This window comes from Nicotiana tomentosiformis, chromosome 8 (genome assembly GCF_000390325.3).
Source record: "Nicotiana tomentosiformis chromosome 8, ASM39032v3, whole genome shotgun sequence".
NCBI lineage: Eukaryota > Viridiplantae > Streptophyta > Magnoliopsida > Solanales > Solanaceae > Nicotiana > Nicotiana tomentosiformis.
In genome coordinates, this window is record NC_090819.1 from 45438244 (window position 1) to 45457446 (window position 19203).

The window sequence follows — 19203 nt, forward strand, 5'->3', positions numbered from 1 at the left end:
AGCCGATCGGGCTGAGATCGGACGCCATGCCACGCACATGATGGAATTGTGAGTGTATGTCTCGGGGTGAGACGGCATAGCCGGTCGGGCTGAGATCGGACTCCTTGCTAAAACACGGTGGTATATCGGTGCTAAAGATCTCCCAAATTAAATTATACAAACCTACCTGAAATTTATGTTTCCCCTAATGTGACACTTTGATACCGTTTGAGTCTCTTATTGATATCATGTTTTATTCTCCATTTACTATTGCTCGTTCTATTGAGAGGGTGCTTAGTTTTACATACTAGTACTATTCCATATGTACTAACGTCCCTTTTACCGGGGGCGCTGCATCTTTAATGGATGCAGGTGGTTCCATAGCAGGTGGTATTGATCACCGATAGCAGTACATCCTCTCCTCAGCTGATTTGGTGAGCCCTACTTCATTTCGGGGTCTTGTATCTTCTATCCTTTGTACATAGCATTTTGAGGTATAGTTGGGGCCTTGTTACCGGCACTGTCAAAGCATTCTTTTGTTCCTGTTAGAGGCTCCGTAGACATAGTGTGGGTTGTGTCTTTTTTGGGAAAGTTTAAACTAAAAATGTTGTAATTTTATCCTCTATTCAACTTTAACTATGATTGTACAATATACTGTTTTGAAAACTTGTTAATGACATAACTAATGGAAATGAACCGGTGTTGTTCACATGACCTCTTATTGACTTATTAATGAAATGTATTCTTCCCTTTATTTGTGGGTGAGTTGGGTAGATGGCACTGTGCAGGCTTGCTCGACCGAGGTAACTCTATTGAGCGCCGGTTGCGCTCCCCGAGGTCGGGGCGTGACAAAGTTGGTATCAGAGCCTAAGGTTTTAAAGTGTCCTAGGATGTCTCGGAGCCGTGTCTAGTAGAGTCCTTCTTATCGGTGTGTTGTCGACCGCATCTATAATTAGGAGGCTACTTGGGCATTTAGGAATAATACCCTTCTTTGATATTCTAGATCGTGCGATAAAGCTGATTGTAAGATTATTCCTCCTTTAACTCGTGCATTGCTCTAATTTTCAGTATATGGAGCCTAGGAAGAAAGCAAGAACTGGCCAAGGAGGCAATGCCACCCTAGGAGTGGCAGTTGACCCTTTACTTGATGATGCGGGTGAACACCCGAGGGGTGAGAATATTTCCCCGACTACTACACTGCCTGATTCCACTACACCTGGTCAGACCGCACCAGTTCCTGCACCTACAGAGGATGCAACGATCCCTCCAACTGATATTCTAATTCCACCTCCAGCCCCAGCTTCCGGTGTATCTGATGGGGATCTTAGGGGAGCCATACAGATGTTGGCTCAAATATGGCTTCCCAGGCCCAAAGATCAAATGCCACACCCACTTCTTCTAGTCAGCTAGGGGATTCCACTAGTTCCAAGGTGAACGGATTTCTTCAGTTGGACCCTCCAGTGTTCACAGGTACTGATCCTGAGGAGGACCCCCAGGATTTTATTGACGAGATGCACAAGACCCTGCAAGTTATGCGTGCTACTAAGACAGAGGGAGCAGAGTTGGCCTCCTACAGCCTGAAAGGGGTGGCCTATTCTTGGTTTGAAATGTGGGAGGACTCTCATGAGGAGGGAAGACCTCCGGCGAGATGGAGTGAGTTTGCCGATGCTTTTATTGATCATTTCTTGCCTGCCGAGACTAAGGCAGCCCGTGTCGCAGAGTTTGAGAACCTGAAATAGGGGAGCATGAGTGTGTGGGAGTATCATATGAGATTCACATGCCTGTCTAAATATTCCATCTACATGTTGCCTACTATGGAGGCTATAGTGCGCCGATTTGTGCAGGGCTGCTACAACTACCTTGAACTCTAATATGAACTATGGTAAGATGGTGGCATTTGCTGAAGCCACAGAGACCCGCAAACTGAAGAATAGAATGGAGCGAGAGAGTAGCAATAGGGCCCGGTCAGCTTCAGTGGTACTTCTGGTGGTGGTGGTGGTGGTGGTAGGACAACTTTCAGGGGAGGATCATCAAGGTCATCCCAGTATTTTGATCAGTCTTCAGTTAGTGCACCGCTATCGGGGCCCAGTCAGCAACATGGGAACAATTTTAGGCCCAGCCAGGGCAACATGGGATCCTACCAGCAGGGTCGGTCTGGTGGGAGATTTCAGCAGCAGCGAAGGCCCCCATGCCCTAGGTGCGGGAAGATACACTTTGGGACTTGCTACATGGACCAGCCCATATGCTACGGGTGTGGTATGAGGGGTCACATTCATAGGGATTATCGTTCGTCTCACCAGAGCATGGGCAAAGGTACAACACAGCCAGCCAGTTCTACAGCTACTACATCCGCAGCACCTCCTCCAGCTCGAGGCACCCCAGCACTTGCATGGTATGGTACAGCTAGGGGTAGCACATAGAGTTCGGGAGGACCCAGCCGTTTATATGCTATGAGGGGTCGCCAGAGTGCAGAGGCTTCTCCAAATGTTGTCACAGGTATATTGACTGTCCAATCTCATGATGTGTATGCTCTTATTGATCCCGGTTCCACTTTGTCCTATGTTACTCCCTATGTTGCTATGGAATTTGGGATAGAACCAGAACAGCTCCATGAGCTGTTCTTTGTATCTACTCCAGTTGGTGAGTCTATTATGGTCGCGTGGGTTTATAGGGATTGTGTTGTCATGGTGCATGGTCGAGACACCATGGTCGATCTCATTGAATTGGGGATGGTCGATTTTGATATAATAATGGGGATGGATTGGCTTTACTCATGTTTCTCTAAGATTGACTGTCCAACCAGAACAGTTGGGTTTGAATTTCCAACTGATTCAGTGATTGAATGGAAGGGGGATAATGTGGTGCCGAAGGGTAGGTTTATTTCTTACCTTAAGGCCACAAAGATGATTAACAAAGGGTGTATCTTCCATTTGGTCCGGGTTACGGACACCGATGCTGAGGCACCTACACTTGAGTCTGAGTCTTTTGTAAATGAATTTCTGGAGGTCTTTCCGGATGAACTCCCTGGGATCCTGCCAGACAGGGAGATTGATTTTGGGATTGATGTGATGCTAAGCACGCAGCCTATATCTATTCCACCCTACAGAATGGCACCAGCAGAATTGAAAGAGCTAAAAGAACAATTGAAAGATTTGTTAGAGAAGGGTTTCATCCGGCCGAGTGTGTCGCCTGGGGGTGCACCAGTTCTATTTGTAAGAAATAAGGATGGGTCATTAAGAATGTGTATTGACTATCGGCAGCTTAACAAGGTTACAATCAAAAATAAGTACCCTCTACCAAGGGTAGATGACTTGTTTGATCAATTGCAGGGTGATAAATACTTCTCCAAGATCGATTTAAGATCCGGGTATCACCAATTGAAGATCAAGGAGCAGGATATTCCGAAAACAGCTTTTAGGACCCGGTATGGGCACTTTGAATTTCTGGTAATGTGTTTTGGGCTAACAAATGCCCCCGCATCTTTCATGGATCTTATGAATCGGGTCTTCAAACCTTTCCTCGACTCCTTCTTGATAATGTTTATTGACGATATTCTTGTTTATTAGCGGAGTCGAGAGGACCATGCCGATCATCTCTAGGCAGTTTTGCAGGTCCTGTATTAGCACCGGTTATATGCGCAGTTTTCAAAATGTGAATTTTGGCTTGAATCTGTTACGTTCTTGGGTCATGTTGTCTCTAGAGAAGGAATTGAGGTTGACCCCCAGAAAATTTCAGCTGTGAAGAATTGGCCTAGACCTACTATTCCAACAGATATTCGCAGTTTCTTGGGCTTAGCTGGATATTACAGAAAATTTGTGGAGAGGTTCTCTACTCTTGCCTCTCCGTTGACTAAATTGACGTAGAAGGCGGTTAAATTCCAATGGTCATATGCTTGTGAAAGGAGCTTCCAAGAGTTGAAACCAAGATTAACTACGGTACCGGTGTTGACTCTACCAGAGGTTATAGATGGATTTGTGCTATATTGCGATGCTTCAAGGATCGGACTTGGGTGTGTATTAATGCAACATGGCAAGGTGATAGCGTATGCTTCTAGGCAACTCAAGAATCATGAAAAGAACTATCCAACACATGACTTAGAGCTTGCAGCGGTGGTCTTTGCGTTGAAGATTTGGCGTCATTATTTATATGGGGTCCATGTGGATGTATTCACAGACCATAAGAGCCTTCAATATATTTTCAAACATAAGAAATTGAATTTGAGGCAGAGAAGATGGCTTGAGTTACTCAAGGATTATGACATCGACATCCTGTATCATCCGGGGAAGGCTAATGTTGTAGCGGATGCTCTTAGCCGGAAATCTATGGGCAGTTTGGCTCACTTGGAGGCATATCAAAGGTCGTTAGACAAGGAGGTTCATTGGTTGGCTAGTTTGGGAGTTCATCTTGCGGACTCTCGTGAAGGAGGGGTGATTGTGCAAAATAGGCTGAATCGTCGCTTGTGGTGGAAGTCAAGGAGAAGCAATTCAACGATCCATTATTGGTACAATTAAAGGAGGGGATTCAAAAACATAAGACCATGGCCTTTTCTCTTGGCATGGATGATGGTACACTAAGGTACCAAGGGCGACTATGTGTTCCAAATGTGGATGATCTACGGGAAAGAATCATGACCGAGGCTCACACTGCTAGGTATTCCGTGCACCCGAGCTCTACAAAGATATATCATGATCTTAGGGAAATCTATTGGTGGAATGATATGAAGAGAAATGTAGCAGACTATGTGGTGAGATGTCCAAATTGTCAGCAAGTGAAGGCCGAACACTAAAGGCCCGGTGGGTTGGCACAGATCATAAATATTCCAATGTGGAAGTGGGAAATGATTAACATAGACTTTGTGGTAGGGCTACCTCGCACTCCTCGCAAATTCGATTCGATTTGGGTGATTGTGGATCGACTCACAAAATCAGCACATTTCTTGCCGGTTAAGGCTACCGACACAGTGGGACAGTATGCTCAGTTGTACATCAAGGAAATAGTCAGGTTGCATGGCACTCCAGTTTTTATTATCCCAGATCGAGGGGCACAATTCACAGTTAATTTTTGGAAGCAATTTCAGCAGGGTTTGGGTACTCAGGTGAATCTTAGTATAGCCTTCCATCCGCAGACCGACGGGCAGGCAGAACGGACTATTCAGACGCTTGAGGATATGTTACGCTCTTGTGTTATTTACTTCAAAGGTAGCTGGGATGATCATTTGCCACTCATAGAATTTGCCTAGAACAACAGTTATCATGCCAGCATTCAGATGGCACCGTTCGAGGATTTATATGGTAGGAGATGTAGATCTCCCATTGGGTGGTTCGAGATTGGGGAAACGAAGTTGATAGGGGCAGACCTCGTGCATCAGGCTATGGAAAAAGTTAAGATTATTAAGGAGCAGTTGAAAACTGCTCAGAGTTGCCAAAAGTCCTATTCGGATGTGCGTCGCAGGGATTTAGAGTTTAAAGAAGATGATTGGGTATTCTTGAAGGTTTCCCCCATAAAGGGTATAATGCGATTTGGTCAGAAACGAAAATTGAGTTCGAGGTATGTCAGGCCGTACAGAATCGTTCAAAGGATTGGTTAGGTGGCGTACACGCTTGAGCTACCACCTGAGATGTCATTAGTGCAACCGGTATTCCATGTTTCTATGTTGAAGAAGGTAGTTGGAGATCCGTCGATTATTATGCTAGTAGAGACTATTGAGGTTAATGAAGAACTGACCTATGAAGAAATTCCAATTTCCATTCTTGATAGGAAAGTCCGAAAGATAAGAAATAAAGAGATTATCTCCGTGAAAGTGTTATGGCGAAACCAGCAGGTTGAAGAGGTCACTGCCAAGGAAGAAATGAAAAAGAAGTACTCTCATTTGTTTGAATAGCTATGTAATAGTTTCTATGAAATTACTTCCTATGAACTATGTATCACTTGTACAGGTTATGCTCAGGATATTTCCTTTCTAGTAATATATTGCTTATGAGGACACGGTTGGTGTTGTTTCATATTATGTTGCATCATTGGATTATGTACATGCTGTTAGGATTGGTTTCTGGGATTCTCTGACAGGTGGATAGGCCCAGTTAAAAGAGAAACTCTGCCAAATTTTTTGGGAAGTTGGGGCGTTGGTCAAATTCGGACTACTAGTGTGTGAAGTAACAACTGTGTCATGTTGAGTACTAATGACGAATTTAGACCCTCATTCAAGGATGAATGATCTTAAGTGGAGGAGGATGTAAGGCCCCATAAAATTTCACCTAAAACCCGAGGTTCCGTGGTGGCGCGTTACGGACTTTTTGGGTCGAACAGTGTGCTAGGGAGTTAAAGGAAAATGTATGCAGAAAAAGACATTTCTGCATCCCACTATGCGTCCGCACAATCACTATGTGGGCCGCAGAGTGAAGCAGAAACTTGAGTAAAACTTGTGGGCCATTATGCGGTCTATTATGCGGCCGCAGAATTACTTTACAGGCCGCAGATTGCATCGCAGAATCGACATAAGGAATTCCGGGAGGAGACTTTGCGGTCCGCTTTGCGACCGCAGAATCGATATGCGAACCGCAGAACGGCCGCATACCTAGGCAGCAGTGCCCAGTTCCGGAGGGCCATTTCGTGGACCACAGAAGCATTATGCGCCCGCAGATTCTGTTTCGAAGATTTATTTTTTTGGTTTTTATAACCCGACCCCATTTCATTATATAGACTCTATGGACTATTTCTTAAGTAAGAACCTGACATTTTGAGAGTGAGAAAGTGCTCTAGAGAGGAAGCATGCATGTACTGTTAGAGGCTCCGTAGACCTAGTATGGGTTGTGTCTGTTTTGGGGAAGTTTAAACTAAAAATGTTGTAATTTTATCATTTGTTCCACTTTAACTATGATTGTACAATGTACTATTTTGAAAACTTGTTAATGACGTAATTAATTGAAATGAACCAGTGTTGTTCACATGACTTCTTATTGACTTATTAATGAACTGTATTCTTCTCTTTATTTGTGGGTGAGTTGGGTAGACGGCACTGTGCAGGCTTGCTCGACCGAGGTAACTCTGTTGAGCACCGGTCACGCTCCCCGAGGTTGGGGCGTGACAATGATTCTCCCAAAACATTTATTGTAAAAAATAGAGTTACAACACATTACATAATTTTCACACTTCTTTTCATTTCATTGGCAATATTGGCCACAAGTGTAGTTTCCATTCTTAGCACGATGGCCGCATGTTATATCTCATATCCACTTCCTTCACTTTCAAGCATCATCATGGATTATTGACAACAAGAGGATTTGGAACCAAGACCTTAAATATGTATAGGAGCAATCATGAGTCTTAAACACATTGAGTGTTCTTCCACAGATTGGCATAATAACTTCATTTGAAACACGAATTAAAGTCATAACATTTTACTACACAAACCATACTTGAACACATTTCCGAATGAGAGCATAATGTGATAGGAGCAATTGCAATGCATTTTGAGCATATAATTTCCGATGGAATGCTTATTTGGGATAACAGGATCTATTAGGAATAACTCAGGATGTGAGGAATAAGAATCATAGGCCAATCACACTTGAGACTTACGAGAACATCATGGGATTCGATTCTAAAAGAGTAGCTTACCCAACATACCTCGCTTGAGCTTTCCTTAATTTACTACTACGTTTCAAAAATCCTAGAGACTTCAATCTATTAGAGACATGACAAAGTTGAACCATAATTAGGAATAGATTCATAGGTTTAGCCCATTTAAGCATTCTATCAAGTACTAGGTGTGTAATATGATTTCAATGTTCTTTTATTGTGGACTTTCCTTCATCTCACAACACAATTTTCACCCATTTGAGTTCAACAACCTCCCCACAACCCTTGTTGGTACATGCATGCAAAAGGGACAACTCATACACCTAAGAATCACTCTTCTCATTACCTACTTTCAGTCCAATCTCGAAATTGAGGGATGGGGAGTAGAATCTTACCTCCTAGATGAAGACATTGTGAGCTTTCTTTGTTGAATTCAAGGCTTGAGCAAGGATTTGATGTATGAAGGTGTTGGGTACCCTTCTTCCTCTCTCTAGATCCCTTCCCTTCTCTCTAAACACCAGATTTTTGCCTTCTAAATGAGACCCAATGGCTTTTAATCAAAATGGGGTCGGGTTATAAAATCACAAAATGGACCCTCCGAACTCAACTCTACGGTCGCAGAGTGCACCGCAGATCAGGTTTGTTGCCCGCAAAATGGACCGCAAAAATGGTCCCAAAAACTGGTAGTCCTGGCCAAGTCTGCGGCCCGCAGAACAGCTATGCAGTCACATAACACACCGCAGAATCTCCCTCCAAAATACTTCATGCTAGATCAGCGACAAATTGTGCGGCCCGCGAAATGATTATTCGGTCACATAATTGACCGCAAAATGTCCTTCAAATTTTGTCCCTTTTTTCGCTCCACTCCACGGCGGATCTGCAGTCTGCGGAGTAATTTTGCTGTCACATAATGGACCGCAGAAATGCCATGTTCTACAACAATTTTCCTTCAACTTCCCAATACATTCTATAATCCTCAAACACATTAGCCTACCTCGGCACCACGAAACCCAGGTTCTAGGTAAACTTTTACGAGGCCTTTACATCCTAAGGGTTAGGATTGCCAAATGGAAAGCACCAGATTGATGTGTAGGTTACTCTTCTTAGTGTCTACTATTGCTAATGGTGTTGTTACTCGTGTATTCTGTATATTATTAGCATACTTTCCAGTGGTATCACCATGTATTCATGCTCATTCTGGAGGTGCACTAATGATATATAGATCTCTTAGTGCAAGCAAACATTTGAGTTCATTTTCGCATAAATCTCAAGGTATTGTTATGTTCACTGGCATGGATCATGCTCTTACAAGCCTGGCTTTTCTAGCGTGCATGAACATCAGTGGTATCTAAGGATTCAGCTTGAAAAGGTTAACTGGGATTCAATGGAGGTAAAGCTAGTATTGGATTATAGAGTTTGGCTAGGTACTGTCGTGACATTGTCCAGTGGTATTGGTGTGATTTCATGCCCATTATAGTGATGTCATGGAAATGATTGGCCTTGTATGGAAATACAAACTTTGCTTAAATTTTTAGGTTGTTTTTGGCAGCTCTACAAGCTCATGAATCTGGAGATCAAGCACTAACACATTGCATAATTTTGTTGCTTGGATGGATGGACAATTCCAGAATTCGATGGTGTTGATTGGAGATCCACATTTGCCTTGTCCTTTGGAATGCAAAACTTGGTGCCTGGTGAGAGCGTTAAAGGTGATACTTTGAGGTTTTGCCCTTGGCTTGAGGATACACATACCATCATGTGTTGGAAGCTATCTATGATATCAATTGTAATAGTTAGCTTTTACAGTTTTCTTAGCTTTAGCTTATCATGCATAAGAGATGCCTTTGGACAAATTGTAAACTTTGGATCCTTGTTTTTGGATTATTATTAATATAGTAACTAGTAGGCAGCCTGCCTAGTCATATATTCGCTAAAAGAATTCCTCAAAAGTCAACCTCGGGTTCGCCTGGTCAAAACTCGGATCCAAAGGTAAATTCCGACTACTCATAACCCCACAAGTCTATATATATGTTTTGTTTCAAAATTCGATTCCAATTCAACTCTCAAATCCCAAATTTTCCTTTTTCAAAACATTGACAAAATTTCTCAAATTTTCACTTTGATTCTCACAAATTTGGTGTTAAATTTAAGATATAATCACGAAATATAGTTGGAAATTTATCAAAATCACTTACTCAATGATTATAGATGAAAATCTCTCTTCAAAGTCACCTCCTACCGAGTTTAGGGTTCCAAAATATGAAAAATGAGACCAAAATCCTGTAACCCAACCCTTATGTTCAGCTTCAGAAGTCGCATTTGCGACCCAGGGTTCGCAAATGCGACAACTGCAGATGCGCCCATTTTTCGCAAAAGTGAACAATGCTAAGCTCCCAAGACATCGCAAAAGCGACAAATCTTTGCAAATACGAAGTATGGCCCCATCACAAAAGTGACAAAAAACCCGCAAATGAGATCTTTGGCCTTTTCGCAAAAGTGACCAGTTGGTCTCAAAAGCGACCCTTCCCCAGCCCTGGCCATTATCGCAAATGCGATCCGGAGTTCACAAATGCGAACTCTGTAGGCCTCAGTGAATATTGCATAAGCGAACAGAAACTCGCAAATGCGACAGTCACAAATGCGACCTATTTCTCGCAAATGCGAGAACAAAACACACACTTAAATTGTGCTTGCTAGTCAAAGATAGTATAGTATAATATCGTGTCCACAGGGATTGGAATTAAACAGTATTTTCGCAGTTTATTGCTTGGTTGATGTCGAAGATGATCAATAGTTGAGAATTATGTGATTAAAAACTAAAATTAACTAAGAATCTAGAGCTAATTGACTATGACAATCGCAACAAAAGTAAGCAAGGAAGATATCAATGGGAGTAAATAGGGGTTGATTGGATAGGTGCAAGATAATTGTCTGGGATTTAAATCTAGTTAATTCACTTCTAATTTTCAAGTGAGTCTCTCGAATTCACTCAATTATTAGTTCAAACATTTAGTAGAAACTCCTCTCTCGATTAAGTCTCAACAACACAATGTGAACCAATTTAAGTTCTGTGAAGATATGCAAAATTTTGTAGTGGATTAATATTTAGGAGAACCTCTTCTGATTATCCTCCTAACTAGGTTTAATCAATGATTCAACTAGCCTCTTTCGATTACTACAAAGAATTAATGAACTCAACCCATAAGATAATGCAAAGATATCACAAGTTATGCTCTCTCGATTACATGAACATGTGAATATAGATGCAACAATTAAAACACCCAAAACGATTCAATGCATAAAAACTAGAGTTAATACCCATAAATAATTATCAATACACCAAATCCATCAATCCCTAAAGAGAACTACTCCATAGATATGGAGTAATTCATCACAAATATAAAGAAAAACATAAAATGATCCAAACTCTTGTCTCGAGTGAGGATTGAATGATGAATCCCTTGTGCTTTCGCTTCTCCACCTCCTTCTTATCCTTCATAGATCTTAGATGTCAAAAGTCCAAAAAATAATGTTTTTCCATGTATTTATACCAAGTAGGGTGGGCCCAAACGAAGACACCTTCTCCTGCGCGAAATAGGACAAATACTCTATAAATATAGAATATTTATAGAGAGTTGTTTCTGACACGCAGCAGGCATTTACACAGGCGCGGCGCGCTACGCATCGCGCTAGTGTTGTTTTCTCAGAGTCCGGATTTTTCTTGACTTTTTGATATCGGGACGTGGTTTTCGACCCCCGAACGCGATCCCAGCTTAATCTCTTGGGCTTTTACTCAGACTTCAAAGCTCCAAATAGCTTGAATTCATTCCATAATATATACATAGCTCGGAATCACTCCTTGAAGGCATAAACACACAATTAGTGCAAAACACTAGCGATTAAAGCTAAAACTCAATTAAAGTGCAGTAAATTAGAGTGCAATAAGTGACTGAAACACGAGATTATAGGCTACCATAAACACCTCACACTTAAACCATTGCTCATACTCGAGCAATCAAACTACACTTTATAAAGACACGACCTTTTTAAACAACTCTCCTAACTCATCATACCAAGAATAATTAACATAAACTAAGCACAATAGTGTAACATCCTAGCCTCAACAATTGACTCACATGTACCATGCATTATTTATAACACGCTCACTTACTCCAACATAGAGGTCAAGCATTACCTTTCCTTTGCGAATCAAGTGCTCTCACCCAATAATAGAGAGTAGTTCCACACACCATGAAATTAAGAACAATTAGGAACTCAAGATAGAAAGAATTCACTCACTCTCAGAAATAACATTCATATGCCACAAAAGATGCACCATAGGCTTGCCCGTAGTGTACTACTCTACTAATTGAGCTCATTCATTCAAGGAGCAATTAGGGCTTTCATTGGTTGTAATGTAGGCTGCGGGATGGGTATGATACATTTAGATATAAGAGTGACTACACCTCTCTAAGCACTTTAATACATACATTTCATTATTCCAAACCCCACACGTATGTCAAACCATAACTCCACCTTCACATTAATATACATTAACTCCCTACTTCTTTAAGCACAATTACATCAAGTTACCACAATCGAAGAGCACTTTTCACAATCATACACTTATTTTTTTTTTCCTTTTTCAATTCAAGTGGCTCTTACTTTTTTTAAAATAGTGCACCTTTCTCCTTATTTCATTAGTTCCACTCAAAATCCAAACCAACCACCCCACACATCAACTTTTACAAAGTTCATATCAAATTCAAGTGCTCACGAGAGGTACAAGGTTCAAATAGATAGTCAATTCAAACAAATAGGTAAGGCTTGTAATGTGGTTGCCAAAGGAACATGATTACAGTCTCAACGGGGTTAACTAAGATACATAACAATTAGGTGGGCAAAAGCATATAACTGGCTCAACAAAGAAATGCCTAAATCACTTCCAAGACTGAACAAAACTACCACTTCGCTTTGTAAATACAAGGGGAAAGTTCTAGACATCAAATGCAATGCACAGAATAACACATAACCTCACACACACACATGGCACATAACTCACTCAAGATTGGAATCATCAAGACACTCTAGTCAAAGGAGTTAAGCAAAGTTAAGATGATACAATTTAAGGTAGTTATACAAGAGTCAAAAACTGAGCCTAAGCGTCACAGCATTTACTATTCTCAAGGTATAACAAACTTAAGAGTTATTGCCTTCAGTTCAAATTATAGCACAAGGTTCCCTACTCCTAACAAAAATAAAAACTAACTACACCCGGTTCAAACAAAACCCTTGGAAAAGAACCGCGGCATAGAGAAAAACCAAGGGGGAATTAATACACTACCTACAAGAGAAAATCTTTTGTCTTTTTTCGACTTTAATCCCTCAAGAAACCCATCGAATGATATCCATCGTCGGGAAAAATTAAAAAAAATTCACTTTTTATGATATTTGTTTCAATTTTTCTATCTCTAACTACTACAACAAAATTTTCACTACACAAAAACTAAACTAACTCATATACATACAACATACAACTATCCCCTACCCCACACTTTAAGTTGTGGCATGCCCGCATGCCACACAATTAAAAAGCATAAGGTAAAGGAAACTTCCCTGAATATTTAGTCGGGGTTTGAGTCAAAGTCGGGCTCCATTCCACGCACTCGAACCAATGCACACATACATGCAGACAACTTCTTCTCACTCAGGTATCAAAGTTGTTTGGTCTGCCAGCTGCAAAGATATTGGTACTAACCTTATCTCTCCAATTTCATTCTCCAACTTCCTGTAAATAGACAAAGGCATTAAATTAATTAAGGCACCATAATCACATAAAGACTTGTCAAAATTAATAGTGCCTGAAGAGAAAGGTATAGTAAAACTCCATGGATCTCCACACTTTTGTAGGAGTTTGTTTTGCAATATTGCACTGCAATGCTCTGTGAGCTTCACCACCGAGGTCTCTTCTATCTTCCTCTTCTTTCTAAGGATCTCCTTCAAGAATTTGGCAAAATCTGGCATTTGGGAGAGCAATTCTGTGAATGAAAAATTTACATTAACCTATTTTAGCATATCTAGAAATCTCTCAAATTGTTTATCCAGCTTTTCTCGATACAACTTTTGGGGAAACGGTAAAGCAGGCATGTGCTTGCTCTCTTCATGTTCCTCCTTTCTCGAACTCTCTTACTTCTTCTTTTTGTCAGCTCCCTTCTTGCCTTTCTTCTTATTATCAACTTCATTTTTCAGCTGCTCCCCACTTTCTTTTTCAGGTACCACCTATTTTTGGATTGGCATGGGATCTTTCACTACTTGCCCACTTCTCAAAGTCACAGCACACACTCTTTCTTTTGGGTTTCTCTCAGTATCAGATGGCAAAGTACCTGGGACTCTCTCGGATAATATTGTTGCTATCTGTCCCACTTGTCTCTCCAAATTTCAAAACTCAGTGCCCAATTCTTTGATAGCTGCCCCGTGAGCATCTAATCTCTCATCTGTCTTGACAATGAAAGACTTTATTAGATCTTCTAGCCCAGGCTGAGTGGAATGTTGAGGCTAGAATTGCGGCCTCTGCTAATTTTGGAAGCCTGGGGCTCCTTGTCCTTGGAATCTGGAGTTGTTTTGTTGCCATGCACTTGCAGTACCCCCAGGTAAACTCCATGAAAAACCAGGGTGCTTCAGACCTATTGCATTGAAATTATAATTTTCCACAGCATGCACTTCCTCAGTTGAGGCTTGATACTCATGAGTAGGGTGTCCTCTTCCACAAATATCACATGCTACAAGAGGTTCACTCTGTATCAAAGCTAAGATCAACCTCTGTATTTCTTTTGCCATTGCATCAAGCTGCACCTGCACCGATGTGTTAGCATCAACTTGGTGAAAACCAGTTGATCTTCTTCTTTCAGCACTCTCCGAAGGCCACTGGTTTGCATCTTCAGACAACTCATCTAGAATTGTTACTATCTCCTCCGGAGTCTTATTCATCAACGGGCCTCCAGCTGCATTACTCAAAGTTCTACGTGAGGTCGGTGTCAATACATCCCAAAAATCCAGAGTTCAATTCCGCTATGTTGACACTTCCGAACTAATTCCTTAAACCTTTCCCAAGCTTCAAACATAGTTTCGGTATCTTTCAGGAATTTTGCTTTTTGTTTTATTTTACTTTTCTCTTTTTACGCTTGGTGTTCTTTGACTGTGCGCAAGCTACAGGCTAGATTGGTGCATGGCTCGATCTTCTAGGAAGTAAGTGCTACCATACGAACTAGAAATCGAGAAACCACTATGACAGCTGAGGAAGGAAAGAAATCTCCCCGAGAATATAGAGAAGGTTGGGCAATCCTCGACCAAGGAAATCATTGTTGGAGATGACGATAATGTGGATTTGGCTACAAGAGAGGCAGCCCAGCAACGCGAAAAAGCTGCACGAGATACGGAGGAAGCTGCTCTTCAAAATGCAAAACTTGTCTATGAAGAGGAGAGGGCTCGAAGAATTGCTCAAAATCAACCCTTGGGTGCAGACCAGTTCGAAAATATACCTCCCGGGGCTGGATGGCCACTTGGTGATTATGCTAGACCGGTCTACAACCAAGGTTTATCAAGTATTAGACCCCCTCCAGTTGCAGCGAACAATTTTGAATTGAAGCAAGGGTTGCTCCAAACTCTGCAAAACTGGTGTGTATTTTAGTTCAAACGTTTAGTAGAAAATCCTCTCTCGATTAAGTCTCAACCTCACAATGTGAACCAATTTAATCTCAGTGAAGATATGCAAAAATTCGTAGTGGATTGGTCTTTAGGAGAACCTCTTCCGATTATCCTCCTAAGTAGGTTTAATCAATGATTCAACTAGCCTCTTTAGAGTACTAAGAAGAATTAATGAACTCAACCCACAAGATAATGCAAATATATCACAAGTAATGCTTCTCTCGATTACATGAACATGTGAATATAGATGCAACCATTAAAACAACCAAAATGATTCAATGCATAAAAACTAGAGTTAATATCCATAAACAATTATCAATACACCAAATCCATCAATCCCTAAGGAGAACTACTCCATAGTTATGGAGTAATTCATAACAAATATAAAGAAAAACATAAAACGATCCAAACTCTTGTCTTGAGTGAGGATTGAACGATGAATCCCTTATGCTTTTGCTTCTCCACCTCCTTCTTAGCCTCCTTAGGTCTTAGATGTGTCAAAAGTCCAAAAAATAATATTTTTCCATGTATTTATACCAAGTAGGGTTGGGCCCAAATGAAGACACCTTCTCCTGCGTGAAATGAAGACGCGCCATGCGGGGCATTAGTGGGAATTTCCAGAGAGTTGTTTCTGACAGGCAGTAGGCATTTTACACAGGCGCATCATGCCACACGCCACGCTGGTGTTGTTTTCTCAGAGTCCAGATTTTTCTTGACTTTTTGATATCCGGACGTGATTTTCGACCCCCGAACGCGATCCCGACTTAATCCTTTGGGCTTTTACTCAGACTTCAAAGATCCAAATAGCTCGAATTCATTCCATAACATCTACATAGCTCGAAATCACTCCTACAAGGCATAAACATATAATTAGTACAAAACACTAGCGATTAAAGCTCAAACTCAATTAAAGTGCAGTAATCACCATTACACCAAAAAGATCTACATTTATCTTAAACTCTCCGAAATGCATCTGAAACTCACCTGAGCCCTCGGGGCTTCATGCCAAAAAACAACACAAGTCTAAAAACATAGGGCTCTCTGATAACTATCTTCAACTTGGCTCTTTCTACTCCCTTTGAAAAATCTAAATTGAAGATAGTTTCCCACATGTATACACTCCTTTTGTCATACCCCTTTATGAGAATTTTCCTGCTTGCTAGATGTAGGATTTTTTGTATGGGGGATGTAATATGTCACTTAAACTATCTAGTTGACTTAGGATTTTATTTTGGAAATGGGGGTTGGGTTATAAAATTAGAAAAAAGAAGCCTCGACGCAGATCTGCAGTCGCATATACGACCACATAATGCTTCTGCGGTACGCAAAATGGGCCGCATAATGGCCCTACAGAACTGGGCACTTCTGCCACATTCTGCGACTGATATGCGTTCCGCAGACCTGATCTGCGGTCGCATAATGCGCTGCAGAACTTCCCTCCGAAAAATTTTGTGTTGGGTCTGCGATGGGTTATGCGTCCCGTAAAATTATTATCCGGCCACATAATGGACCGCATAATGGCCCAAACATTTGCCCAGGTTTCTGCCTCACTCTACGGTAGATCTGCGGTCTACATATCAGTTCTACGACCGTAGAATAGACCGCAGAAATGCCCTAGACTTCCAAAAAATATCTTCAACTCCCCAACGCGCTGTTCAACCAAAAAAGTCCGAATCGTCATCACATAAGTCTACTTCGGCACCACGAAACCCTGGGTTTTCGGTAAGATTTTACAGGGCCTTACATCCTCTCCCACTTAGGATCATTCGTCCTCTAATGAGGGTCAAAATTCACCATTAGCACCCAATGTGACTCAGCTGCTATAAAACACACCAACAGTTTCAATTTTTGACTAACTCCCCAAATTTCCAAAATGTTCGCCAGAGTTTCCCCTGTAACTAGGCCTTATCCACCTGCGAGAGAATCCCAAAACCATTCCTAACAACATAACCACAACACAACGATATAAAACAATAGGGAAATAACACCGACCACAATTCCATTAAACATTACATTACCAAGGAAGAGCAGCCTCAACATAGGCCGTACAGGGAAAACACAATTTATAGAAAGTTAGCTTCAACATCATGGACACAATTACATAGCTATTCAAATAAATTAGGATACTTCTTCTTCATCTCCTCCTCAGCTTCCCAGGTGGCCTCTTCAACTTGTTGGCTTCACCATAACACTTTCACAGAGGCAATTTCTTTGTTTCTCAACTTTCGAACGTGCCTATCAAGAATGGTAACTGGAATTTCTTCATATGTCATTTCTTTATTAACCTCAATTGACTCAACCGGAACAATAAGCGACGGATGTCCAATCATCTTCTTCAACATGGATACATGAAACGCCGGGTGCACTAAAGTCATCTCTGGAGGTAGTTCTAGCCTGTAAGCGACCTTGTTAATCCTCTAAATGATTTTGTACGGTCTGACATACCTCGGACTCAATTTCCCGTCTGTGCCTGTTGTGAATAAATTTCTGAAGGTCTTTCCGGATGAGCTCCCTAGGATCCCACCAGACAGGGAGATTGATGTGATGCCGGGCACGTAACCTATATTTATTCCACCCTACAGAATGGAACCAGCAAAATTGCAAGAGCTAAAGGAACAATTGAAAGATTTGTTAGAGAAGGGTTTCATCTGGTCGAGTGTGTCGCCTTGGGGCACACCGGTTCTATTTGTAAGAAAGAAGGATGGGTCACTAAGGATGTGTATTGACTATCGGTAGCTCAACAAGGTTGCAATCAAAAATAAGTACCCAATGCCAAGAATATATGATTTGTTTGACCAATTGCAGGGTGCTAAGTATTTCTCCAAGATTGATTTAAGATCTGGGTATCACCAATTGAAGATTAGGGAGCAGGATATTCCGTGAACAGTTTTCAGGACCTAGTATGGGCACTTTGAATTTCTGGTAATGTCTTTTGGGCTAACAAATGCCCCGACAGCTTTCATAGACTTTATGAATCGAGTCTTCAAGCCTTTTCTTGACTCTTTTATGATAGTGTTCATTGACGAAATTCTGGTATATTCGCGAGGTCGAGAGGACCATGCCGATTATCTCAGAGAAGTTGTACAGACTCTATATCAACATAAGTTGTATGCGAAGTTTTCAAAATGTGAATTTTGGCTTGAATCTGTCACGTTCTTAGGTCATGTTGTCTCCGAAGAAGGAATTAAGGTTGATCCTCAAAAGATTGCAACTGTGAAGAATTGGCCTAGACCTACAACTCCAATAGAGATTCGCAATTTCTTAGGCCTAGCGGGGTATTACAGGAAATTTGTGGAGGGGTTCTCTACTCTTGCCTCTCCGTTGACTAAATTGATGCAGAAGGCGGTTAAGTTCCAATGGTCAGATGCTTGTGCAAGGAGCTTCCAAGAGTTGAAATCAAGATTAACTACGACACCGGTGTTGACCCTACCAGAGGCTACATATGGGTTTGTGGTATATTGTGATGCTTCAAGAATCGAACTTGGGTGTGTATTAATACAACATGGCAAGGTTATAGCTTATGCTTCTAGGCAACTGAAGAATCATGAAAAACACTATCCAACACATGACTTAGAGCTTGCGGAGGTGGTATTTACAATGAAGATTTGGCATCAGTATCTGTATGGGGTCCATGTGGATATATTCATGGACCATACGAGCCTTCAATATATTTTAAAACAAAAGGAATTGAATGTGAGATAGAGAAGATGGCTTGAGTTACTCAAGGATTATGACATCGATATTCTATATCATCCGGGGAAGGCTAATGTTGTAGCGGATGCTCTTAGACAAAAATCTATGGGTCATTTTGCTCACTTGGAGGCATATCAAAGGTCGTTTGCCAAGGAGGTTCATCAGTTGGCTAGTTTTGGAGTTCATCTTACAGATTCTAGTGACGGAGGAGTGATTGTGCAAAGTAGGGCTGAATCATCGCTTGTTGTG

General features: G+C 41.4%; 1 protein-coding gene across 1 annotated transcript; it reads left to right on the top strand.

Annotated features, from left to right (window-relative positions):
* The first annotated feature begins 2684 nt into the window (after window positions 1-2684).
* LOC138897405 (uncharacterized) lies at window positions 2685-5860 on the top strand. The gene is made up of 3 exons (XM_070183372.1): window positions 2685-2850; window positions 5471-5526; window positions 5642-5860. Exons 1-3 carry the CDS (start codon window positions 2685-2687, stop codon window positions 5858-5860), a joined length of 441 nt encoding a protein of 146 aa, XP_070039473.1.
* Window positions 5861-19203: the final 13343 nt, after the last annotated feature.